General features: G+C 42.1%; 1 protein-coding gene across 4 annotated transcripts in view; it reads left to right on the top strand.

Moving 5' to 3' along the window:
• camsap2b (calmodulin regulated spectrin-associated protein family, member 2b) overlaps nucleotides 1-12,259 on the top strand; it is a 53,124-nt gene that overhangs the window by 8,454 nt on the left and 32,411 nt on the right. For all 4 annotated transcript variants that reach the window (XM_078173269.1, XM_033650327.2, XM_033650328.2 and 1 more), the window contains exon 2: nucleotides 3,752-4,011. In XM_078173269.1, coding sequence (XP_078029395.1) covers nucleotides 3,752-4,011 — 260 coding nt within the window. The remainder of the gene's footprint in view (nucleotides 1-3,751; nucleotides 4,012-12,259) is intronic.

Below are 12,259 nucleotides of genomic sequence, written 5' to 3'. Positions count from 1 at the left end.
TGGATTTTGAGCTGTAAATATTTTATTTTATTGTGTTGTTTTGCTGAGCTTTTTTTTGCCTTTTCAGTGTTGTTATTTTGGAAAACTGAAGAACAGAAAGCTGTACCTTTAAGATAAACTCGTCTAATGTCCTCTGTTTCCTTCAGTGTGATTCAGAGGCGGGCAGAGAGGAAATGACCCCACACACCAGGAATACACACTCACACTGGAGCATGCAGTAAAAGTGTGTCACCACACACACACACACACACACCCACAAACACACACATGCCTATCCAAGGGGTCTGACTAAAGTGATGAGATAGAGATGATATATATAGAGTTTATATGTAATTCAGTGAGAGATTGATGACTAGTACAGTATAACTCTGAGTCACAACATGTGGTTAACAACAACAAAGTATGATGAAGAAAGAAAGAGTGAAGAAAGTAAGGAAGTAAACTTACTAGTTACAAGGTGCTGTACAGTACAAACAATAAAAAGTACAGAAGGAATATCCATTACAGGAGAAGATGATGACGAAACAGGTGAGTTTGTAACAGCTTCTTAAAATCATCAACTGTTTTTTTATAACCAGGGGGAGACAACACATTCTCAATCCTCAAATACTGATGCTTGGTTTTAACATCCCCTTAAACAACCCTTAACATCAAACTATGACGTTCTGGTTACCCCCCCCAGCGTTAGTTTTGGATGTTCAGGGACTGTGTGTCAATTTACACCATCACATGCATTGCGTCCTCAGAAGAAATGCACAGTTTCTGCTCATTAAATGCATGTAGTTTCCTTTCAAAATAAACTCAGAACGTAGGTTAAAGACTTCGTTTTAGGTTTACTTCCTTAGGTTTAGACAACAAAAGGACTAAGATTAGTTTAGAAAAAAAACTTTGCCTTAAAATAAGTACAATTGTCACATAATCTGATGTCATGTCACGTGCATAGCATGCTACATATATTAGCACACTACAATATTATTAAAATAACTCGATTCACTTTTGGTTTACACAAAACACGAACAGCGATCTTGTGGGTGAAAGACCTGAGTTTGTTTGACCCATCCACCTCCCTCCCATATGCCCTGTGCAGACTTTCTTGGTCCTTAAACTATGGCAGCTGCTTGGAGCATCAAAAAGTCCTGCTGCCCAGTGCGTCTCACACTGCCACTAAAGGAAGCCTCTCTGCGTTGGTATCTGACACCAAGGGATACCTACAAAGCGTCAATATTTGACAAGTTGAGAGTGTGACCAGGTTGGGGAAGACAGTTCCAGAGAGTAAGCGCCGCCTCTGCAAGAATGCAGTCCCCTTTGGTTTTAAGCCTAGATTTCGGGACAACTAGAGGGCCCTGGTCATAAAACCTCACCATGGCTTGGAGACACAATAATTTAAAAATATAAAGTGAGGAAAGCCCATGTAGTGCTTTACAGGCGATTAAAAGAATTTTAATATCATATCTGCATTCTATCAGTAACTAATGTAGATTAGCTAACACTGGTGAAATGTGTGACCTACGTCATAAATTAGTTAGCAATTTCGCGGCCACGTTTTGGGCCACGAGACACAGAAGAGTAACTCGGTAGTGAGCAATGAAGTACAATAAACTTCTCTTTTATCTGTATTAAGCTGGAGGAAGCTATAAGACATTGAATCCTTGATAGCAGTTTAACAGTCTTGCAGGACTAATGTCATTTGGTTTAAAGGAGAGGAGCAGATGTATCATCCAAATAAAAATGGTAAAAAAAAACTAATTAAGAAACCAAGGTGGAGCATGTACAGGGAGAAAAGAATTGGACCAAGGATTGAACCCTGGGGTACACCAGACAGCAGCTGAGCAGATGAGGCTGTGCCTGTCATACCTGCCCAATTATAAAGCCTACTAAGGAAAATAAAGAGGTCAACAGTCTGAAAAGCTGAAAAGAAGAGTTAGTCCTTGAGGTGTAGCTATGTGTGTGTGTCCAGCTATGTTCTTCAAATCAGATTTACAGGATGAGGTAACAGGATTAGAACGTACTCCATGCTTTGTAAAATACACTTCCACTTCCACACATAGAGGCTACAGTGTACTTCATACGCACAAACACACACACACACACACACACACACACACACACACTGTGGCTTTGTGCTCACAAGATGTCCTGTGTGGATCTTTAGTGAGATAAGCACCAGCAACGTGACATTGGTGTGCTTATTATTGTGATGGTGAAAAATCTCCTTCTCTGCCTGAAAACTGCCTTTTACCTCTGACTGACCTTTAACTCATCACTGACTGGGTGTGTCTGGTCGTATGTGGTTGTGGCCATAAAGCCATACTAACAGCAAAGGCAGTAAAATATGGAAAGAATAGTAGCATTATTTTCTTCTACAGGCATTCACTGTTTGCTTCTCTGTTGATGGCGGTGGAGTTCATGTTAGGGATGAACTGTAATATCACCATGTCATCAGTATTGGCAGGCAAAGGCTCAGTATTTTTTAACCTGGACCCTATCTTCTCATGTTTTTGTGGCGAATGGAGACAACGATTTTTTAAGATTGGTCCGGTATCGAGAGAGACTGCTGCAGCCACAGCAGCGAAACAGGCTGCAATGTAATGTCATTTTTCACCTTCAATTTACATCAAATAAAAGTGCTTCTTTTTGCGTCTGACAGGCTCAGATTGTTATTAGAAGTGTCTGATGTGTTTGTTATTGTGTGTAGCAGTCGCACTCAAGGAGAAGTCTCATTCTGAAATCACACACATTTCCATATTGTTGAAATTAGCTACATATTCAGCCATGACACTGAAATTCCTTTAAATAACAATCAGCTACACTTTGGGTATTTCAACACAGCAAACTCTTCTCGGCACTGCTCTTGCCAACTTTTAATAACATTTCAATGTTGTTTTGGCTCCAACAATTCAACTCTTGCGAGATTTTTAGAACAAGACTAGTCTTTGAGCGAGAATTGGTAACAATAACAAACAGACCAGTAAAAGGTATGGAAAATTTAGTTTCTCTCTTCGCCTTTCAGTGGCAAAAACAAGCACTTTTACTGGAAGTAAAGTGACGGTGCTCAATTGCGCAGAGGGATTACATTGCAGCCTGATTCACCACTGTGGCTGCAGCGGCCTCTCTTCAATTTCAAAAATCTGTGTCGCCATTTGTCCCTTAAACACAAAAACATGGGAAAATAGAGTCCAGGATGAAAAAATACTTAAGTGTCCTTTCAACATGAAATATTGGAATCAACCTGAAATGAACATTTCTGCTGCTGTGACAGATCAAGTATTTAATTAAGCGACTTTAATTAGCCAAAATAGGTCAAATTAGCCCTGGTTATGGCTGATGTCAGGATTGACTTAGGGAGAGCATCATCCAAGGCTGTTAAAGTAGGATGAATTTTACAGTTTTGTTTCAAAATGTCACATAGAAATAAATAATGCATGTTTTATATGCAACCCAAATGAAGGAGTTTTCTTGTTTTGCCCTGTGGATGTGTACATTTCAAAAAGCCTTGTGTTTTGTCAGCATGTGCCAGAATAATAAGAGCAGGCATATTATTATATTAATTTCACTCCACTACTTGACATTCTCTGCAAAGTGGGGAAAAGTATGTGCATATATCTGTATCTGCAATCAGCTGAAATGAGTTGGAAAACATCAGCAAAAAAAACCAACATTGTGCATCCCTAGTTTCCTTAGGGCATATTGATCTAACCCAGCTCTAACCCATTTATCCCATTTCCATTTTTGTGTCTTTCTCTCTTCTCAGATGCCGTCCCAGAGGAGCTGGCTGAGCCTTTATACAGGGACCAGTACAACCAGGAGCACCTGAAGCCCCCGGTGGCCTGCCTGCTTCAGTCCGCAGAGCTCTACTGCCGAGCAGGAAGCCTGATCCTCCGCAGTGATGCTGTCAAACCATTACTGGGACACAATGCCGTCATCCAGGCCCTAGCCCAGAAAGGCCTGTACGTCACTGACCAGGACCGACTGGTCACTGAGAGAGATCTGACCAGCACGCCTATACACATGGTGAGTGGAGATGCACTTGACAGAGGACGTGTTTTGAAACATCCTGATTTTTTTCTGCTGGTTTTACATTTCACAGTTCAGTCTTATTTATGTTTTTGCACGTTTTTTTTTGTACATTTTCTTTTGTATTTTTTCGTACACCAGTGTTCACACTTTGAAATGCATATATGTTGGTAACTGTGGTGATAAGATGTGTGAAATGCTGGATTTAGATCACAGTCTGTTCATTTGTAAGGGCTACAACAAAGGATTCATTTGCATTAATTGTCTATAAAATGTAAAAAACTAGCAAAAATTACCCACAATTACCCAGAGACCAAAATTATGTCTTTAAATTGCTTGATTTGCCTAACTAACAGTCCAAAACCCAAACATATAAAACATGCAGTGATATAAAACAGAGAAAAGCAACAAATGTGAAAAACTGGAAGCAGCAAATGCTCGCTAAATGATATATTAATCAGCTAATCATTTCAGGATTATAATAACTGTGGATGTTGTTGCTTCTCTGTGTCTCCCCTCATTGGGAAATAAGTGAGTTATATGATAGTGTGTTTGTGTGTGTGGCTCCATATGTCCGACTGTTAGACTGTCCTCCAAGATCTGTCCTGTTGAGAGAAAAACAACCGCTAATGACGGGTTTCCTATAGCAACCCATTACTCACTGTTCGGTCTCTGTGTCATTAGACAACTCTGGGCAAACATGCCTTAGAGATATTCTAGTACTGTGTTGTTAATACTGTGTGCAGCACTGGATGGGAGAACATAATAAGGCTGCAGTGTACAGTTATTTTCATTACTGATTCAGCTTAATGTGAAAAATCCTTATTTTTTTGTAGATTAGTTGTTTAGTAATGTGTTCATATTGTTCATTGTGCCAATCAACAGTCCAAAATCCAATGATATATTCAGTTTATAATGATATTAAAGGGACAGTTCACCCCAAAATCAAATATACAGATTTTTCCTCTTACCTGTAGTGCTGTTTATCAGTCTCAATTGTTTTGGTGTGAGTTGCAGAGTGTTGGAGATATCGGCCGTAGAGGTGTCCGCCCACTCTTGTTTATAATGGTACTAGATGGCACTCAGCTTGTGGTTTTCAACGAACAAATACATTTGAAAAACTCAACAGCAATGTCTTTTTCCAGAAATCATGACCCAGTTACTCAAGATTGTTGTGATTACACTGGCCAACCATATCATAGTGCAGAAGGAAGTGTGCATCTACTCATGGGCGAGAGGCTCTTGCTTGTCACAGTGCGAGATGTGAACATCAATTGTGTTCTCCTCAGCTGAGCTCTAATGTCAGCTAGCTCAGTGGTGCTAGGTGAGCTTGCAGTAGATGCATGCTTCCCTCTGCATGGTGATATGGTCAGTCAGTGTACTTCTGGGGACGTTTTTGTCATACAGCTGCAAAGTGAAGGTTAATGCTCTCCGGCACAGGCAGCTGCAAACCCAGACCCAGAATGAGTCTGAGTGAGACGCAGGCAGCTCCCCAGAGGAAGAGAAACTGTGCGTTCAGGCTCTGAGACAATGTTATATTCTTACAGCTCACAGCAACTTAATACGATACAGTCTCTGGCTTCTTTTTTTAAATGTAACATCAGCAAAAAAATGCTGTTGCACGTTTCTAATCAGTTGTTTGCATAGTTAGCGTGCATTAGCTCAGAGGGCTAACTTGACTTGTTTACTTTATTACATAGATGTTACTGTCAACCTCTCAGTACTGTCACTGTTGAATATTTGTTTCAAACAGCCAAGTCCGATTCGACTGACATCATTCTGAGGTGGGTACAGCCCTAAAAATAGTTCCTACATGAAATGACCGGCCGATATCGCCAACTCTCGGCAGCTCACACCAAAAACAATCTAGATCACTGGTTCCCAACTGGTCCACCCACAGGGTCCAGAATTCTCCTTAGTCATTTGTTCAAGGTCCACACAGTTCAATATATTCAGCGACGTACTTATGTTTGGACATGTCATCAAGCTAGTTTGCGGTCTCTGTCAAGTACACTTTCTCTACAACAGGAAACAGCACTTCAAAATAAAAGCTATGTGCTGGAAATTCACTGTATTCAAAAATAAAAACTTAGACTTAGACTTCTTTAATGTCCATCAAACTTTACATAAAATGGAAATTTGTCTTTGACAGTGGCATAAAAAAACACACAACACAGGCGACACTATGCACAATAAATACATATAAATAAGAATAAATATAAGTAAAATAGACTATGAAATCAGTCCAGTTTGCTCCAGAGAGGAGTTACAAGATAGATGGGCATGAATAAAAATGCACAAAGTGCCTATACGAAACTAACTGCATAGTAAAATTGTAAAAGTGTGTTTTTACAAACTTGACATGTTCCCAAGTCACTTGTGGTCCATTCAGAGTGGACCTGCGACCCACTTTTAAAACCGCGACCCAGCAGTTAGGAGCCACTGATGTAGATTAATTAATAACACTACAGGTAAGAGGAATGATATTTATTTTAGGCTAGGTTAGGTTAGGTTCTTTAATGTCCCTTTAAACGGAGACAAGCATAAAATCCTCACATCTGAGAGGCTGTAACCAGCTAATTTGGGGGATGTTTGCTTGAGTAATGACTCAAGCAAGTATCATAACACCTTTTACTGAACTGCGAGTAGAACAGATTAGATTCAGAGCCCCAAAAGCGTTCGTTTATTGGTGAGTCTGTGGCAGCCGATCCAGACACACTGCTAGCACACGCATGGCTGGAGACCGGGCACTTCTGCTGACGCCAAAAGGTGTCTGCATTGCAGTGCACCCTCTCTCCCTCCCTCCCCTCCCTCTCGTGCTCTCACTCTGTCTGTCTCACTGTCTGTCTCACTGTTCCTCAACTCTCCATCTCTCTCATCCTGTCATGGGCTTTGCTGTCCTTTCCTACTCCTACCTCCGTCTCATCCAAGCTCTTATCTTTGTGGATTAAATGAAACCAGGACATTATTATCTCCTGAATGTTTAATTGAAGCTTGAGCACATTTCAGCACGTCTACCACTGCCCACATATGTTTCTGTCTCTCAGGTTGTAGGCAGTGTTTTATTTGTTTGATTCAAAGTCACTAGTCAAGGGCATTTTTATGTTTACAGGTGATTGTGTTCACTACATCTCTTATTGATTGAGGGTGTCATGAAGGTGGGAATGACAGGCGGCGATTAGGTGCAGCACTTAATGACCTCATGTCTTTTGTCACCTATAAAAGTGCATGTGTATGTCTATATATATCTTTGTCTCTGTGATCCTGTGTGCACGGCAGGTGATTTAATGACAGTGTTAAGTAGACAAATGGAGTCTACAGTATAGCCCACTGAATACTGTTGACCTTCGTTTGTGTAACACACATTAATCTGTCCATTCGTATTGTTGCTCTGTGCCCTTCTCAATTCATCGGATTGGCTCTGCAAAGTAGAGGAGCTGCCTGTGTGTGTGTGTGTGTGTGTGTGTGTGTGTGAGTGTGAGTGTATTTGTGGACTCAGCAGGATAAATTCAGTCACACTACAGTCAAGGCTTTTCATTTTGGGTTATGGTATATCTGCGGAGAAAGTGATGACCTCATGGTTTTCCAAATACTGTGCAACAGAAGAATAACTCATGTCAGGGAGGAGGAGGAGCGTGGCAGTCTGTCAGAGGGCGAATGGATATATAGAGAGAAGGAGGGAGCGGAGGGAGGGGGGGTAAGATGGAGTTTAGGGACTGCCATTTGGCTGCGATTAAGGGAGAAGCAGGAAAGTAGAGCAAGAAAGAGAGGAGATTTGGGCGGAGGAGGCGAATGTGAAAGATGTGGAAGTCTACAAGATTGGAAAAGAGGGAGATGGGGAATAGCTGTGGAAAGGCAGGAAGGGAAGGAAAGATAGAGAAGAGAGGAGAGGGAAGGTATTGCCTTCTTGGCAGGCGGGACGACATGTGTGAGCCAGAGAACGAGTGGAAAAGGCCCACTGTTAATATGGCCATCTGGAAAGAGGGGAGAGGAGGGGACAAAAGGGAGACGACGGGGGAGGAGAAGAGCGGAGTACATACATGGAGAGCAGGGAGGGTTGAGGAGAGGAGAGGAGGAAGGAGGAAGGAGGAAGGAGGAAGACGTGATGTGCACTACTGCAGCACTGTAGTGGGTGGGGTCTCACAGTGAGTCAAAGCACATCTGGTGCACAAATGAGAGGCCCCCCCCTCGATACTCACGCATGCACATACACCTCCAAAGAGCTGTCAGACCTCCAGAAGTGTGTGCAAGTCCTGTGTGTCCTTGTCCAGCTTTACTTTCCTGCTTCTCTCCGACTTTTTTTTCTGTCTTTCACACACTGCCCTCTGAGTGTTAAAACACTAAAGTGTCAGAGGAGAGGGAGCTGTAGCCGTAATTGAATTTTCCTGCAGAGGGGCGTGTACCCTCGTCTAAAAGCCTCCTGCCGAATAGCGCTGAGAGATTTGGAGGATTTTATGGACGTGTGTGTGAGAACGATAGCTGAAGCGGTCATTATTTTTAGTGGCAGTTTGGACAAACACGTAGGTGTAAAGTTGTACAATAAAAACTCTTGTGCTGTACCTGCGTCCAACGGACACTTGTGATGTTTGTGGGGAAAGAGGTTACTTTCATTATCTGTTTGCTCAGCTGTATTGTGCTTTCCTATAGATGCCTTTGATCAAGGGCACACACACACACACTCGTGCAGCTATAGTGAGGATGAATACCGATGCTCCTGTTACACAGCACTGCAGCTCTTTACAGCTCTTTATGACCAGTATCTGCCATTTCCACAACCTTATAAGGCTTGTCTGTCACCATGAGTGGTTTAGACTTGCTTCTGTGCCCACACACACACACACTCACACACACCCCAAAGGTCTTTGTGAAGGGATAATAGACAGCCCACGGCTTTTAAATCCATGCTCTAGTGTCAACAGTAGTGTTTTTTTTTCATGGATGTGAGAGCAGTCCGTAGATATGTAAGCAACAGCTCCATATACTGTCTGTCTTCTCCTCTGTCTCTCGTGCACACTTCCATAGACACATACACACATTCACATACATACACATGCGCACGTTAGATCTGAATACAATGTGTTATTAGAAATAGTGACAAAACAGTGGCACAGACACTTCTTCACAGCACAGTGAGGCATAAAAGCAAAGAAAAAAAAATGTTAATGGGGAAACAGCTTCCTGGCTCTATCTAAAGTTTAAAAATCTCACTAATTAACACACTTAATCTCGTTAATTCTATCTGTGCACAAATAGAAATGTAAAACTGACAAGTTATGGTTTTCCATTCCGTGCTGCTGCACACAATACTACTAATATAAAGGCCCCGATGACATAGAAAGCATTTTGCAGGTTGCAAAATGCGAGGGGCACCACATTGCCTTTTTTTAAAAATTAAATGACACTAGTAGAAATTAAAAATCTCTTGCTCTGCCTTTATATTCTTGCGAGGCAACCACCCCATCACGTCCTTACACTAACCTTCCCTTGTAATCAATCTAACGTTTTTGGGTTTTTTTCACAGTATTTAGTATCTAGTTCCAAAAAAGTTGAGGCAGAGGGTACTTACTGTAGCTCTGGATGAGGATGAGAGGCTGTCAGACTGTGAGACTCTAACAAAGAGGTTAGATCACGGGGAGTACCACCAGTTGGTCCAGGAGCTTCACCTCCATAATGGCCACTTCCAGGCATATTTGAGGACGACTCTGGAGCAGTTTGACAACTTGCTGTCTATTGGTTGGGTCATATAGCTCTGGGTATCCATCAACTGCTACCAACAGTTTCTCCTCCATTGTTTACCAACTGTAAACTTGTTGTCATGACCACCATAGAAAGCCCGCCTCTCAAATCATCCTATTGGACAATGGGAAAAAAGATGGCGAAAAAAGAGATGACATGGGCCACTTTTATGATCTGAGTTGAAGTTTTTTCAACTCAAGCAGTTGAGAGCACTGTTGCAAAAACACCTGGAGCCTAGAGCGCAGAAACGTGAGCTGAGGCGCGTCGCAATGCGAGCAAAATGCTTCATTCTCATCGAAAACAATTACAAAAAGCCGCCTTCAGCTGCTAAAATGCTTTCTGTGTAATAGGGCCTAAAAGACCCTCCCCTGCTCTCCTTAAAGTGCAGATGACCCTACCCTATGATCATTTTCATACAGTCCCTTACAAAATTTACAAAATATACACTTTTGTCAAATGATGGTCAAACATTTACATTCCATTATACAGGTGGACAAATTGTGATCCGTGTTTTGTGTTTTAATGCAGAGTACGATGTGTTCAATAGCCCTAATGAAACATAAATTAACAAAGTGATTTGTCATTACCATTAAAATTCATGTGGCCTCTGTGCCCCATGCTCTGAACACACACACGCAGACGCATGTGCACACACCTTCACAAGCTTCTTAACATCATTAAAGATTTAGGGGGGGTTTATGCAAATGAGTTCAGAAAAGCTTCAATCACAGAAAAAGCTTTCATGAAAATCATGTTTTCTGGATCTCCAGCTCCGGTCTAAGCTGCTTGGCCTGTCTCTCACTCCCTCTGTCTGTCTGTCTCTCACTCCCTCTGTCTGTCTGTCTCTCCCTCCCTCTGCTTGTCAGTCACACCTGCTACTGTACCTCTGCAGGAGAATGCATGCAATGTCAAATATCTGGCAATATCCTGAAGATGCAGGAATTCAAAACAGTGTCTGCAGACTGATTCACAGACAGTTCAATGTCAGGCACCTATCCAAACAATCCTGTTTACCCATTTAATGAACTACAGCTGCAGCATTGATAATGTCCACCAGCATGCATCATCATACAAGTCAGCTATAAGCATCAGTGTCGACAACTTTCAATAAAATTTTACAGTCATCTTCTCGGTTTTGTAATTAACGACATATGCCGACTTCGGGTGACACATATTTCCAGTTTATTTAAGCATCTCAGCACTTATTTCCATGAGGAGTTTGTTTCTTACAGCCATATTTCTTCGGTACACGCTGTCTGTTTAGACTGGCGGGTGCTGAGCATCAGCACCAGTCCAGAGTCGTAGCGCCGGATTAGTTGTTGGTTTCTTGGGGAAACACTTGGTCGCACTGGCTGTTACACGAGGCTCTGTGGTTATGAATAGAGGCCTGTGCTTGACAGTACAGGCTGCGGCAGGACGACGTCTCACTGCTTGTTTGTGTCTGTTGGTTTGAGTCACCTGGATGGTGGAGCACCTGACTGTAGGTGTTTGTTCAGTTAGGTTGCACACATGCACACAGAGCGTAAATGTTTTTGAGGTGACCTGGTGGTGTGACAGGAAAGGGAAGGGGAGGTCTGTTGGTCTGACCGGCCTGGAATGGGATTAAAAAGGCCAAGAGAATGTCAAGCTTTGTGTGCTGTAGGTGTCGATGGCCAGTAAAACCACATTAGGTAATTTTAGTTTAAAAGTAGTTCCACACATACAGATGTTTAAGAGTGTTTCAGATGTCATGAGGCAAGAGGGGTTAAACAGAAACTCTGAATCTCTAAAACATCACATCTGAGCAAGTTCCTGGTGTCCACAAGACTTCAGTTGACATCACAAGCCAGAGAAGGTTTGACACCTGACAGATTTACTACAGTAACCAGGCCTGTTACTCCACATGAGCAAACAAAAGTCTGTGTGGCACATGCAAGATCCTTGCTTACATAGCAAACACTCGCACAGTGGCTTTATTGAGCTCCTTCTGAAGCTACAAAACACAATTCCACACAGAGGAAGTTGAGCCGGTGTGATGCAAAACAAATTTTTGAATTAAATGAATTGAAAAATTGTTAGCTACTGTCACTCAGTCTCTGACCTTTTAGTGCCCTACACACCAGGACATACTTTGAGGTCCTCGGGCAGAGGTCTTTTGTCTGTTCCAGAGGGGACAGAACGTTTGCTGTCGGGGGCCTGAGTCTCTGGAATAGTCTGCCCGAGGAAATTACATCTGCCAAGTCTGTGATCTCCTTTAAGTCTCTTCTTAAAACATACTTTTATCTGAGAGCCTTTACTGATTTTACTTGAGTTTTAAGTTCATTTTATTTCCTCAGTTTTTATACACTAAAGTGTTTTTTATCAGTTCTTTTTGAAGTTGTGAAGATGTCTTGGCTGTTTTAATTACTGACATGTAAAGCATTCAGTGAATGTAGAGTCTGTAGGCAAACCCCGGAGATCTTGCCTCCGGAAGAAGAGCGGAAGAGCCCTGGTTTCCGGTTGTAGGCCGTTTGTAGTCCGCGTGATATTG

The sequence above is a fragment of the Epinephelus lanceolatus genome, chromosome 12 (assembly GCF_041903045.1).
Source record: "Epinephelus lanceolatus isolate andai-2023 chromosome 12, ASM4190304v1, whole genome shotgun sequence".
Taxonomy (NCBI): Eukaryota; Metazoa; Chordata; class Actinopteri; order Perciformes; family Serranidae; genus Epinephelus; species Epinephelus lanceolatus.
Note: the sequence above shows the minus strand (reverse complement) of the source record. Positions and strands in the feature narration are given on the sequence as shown.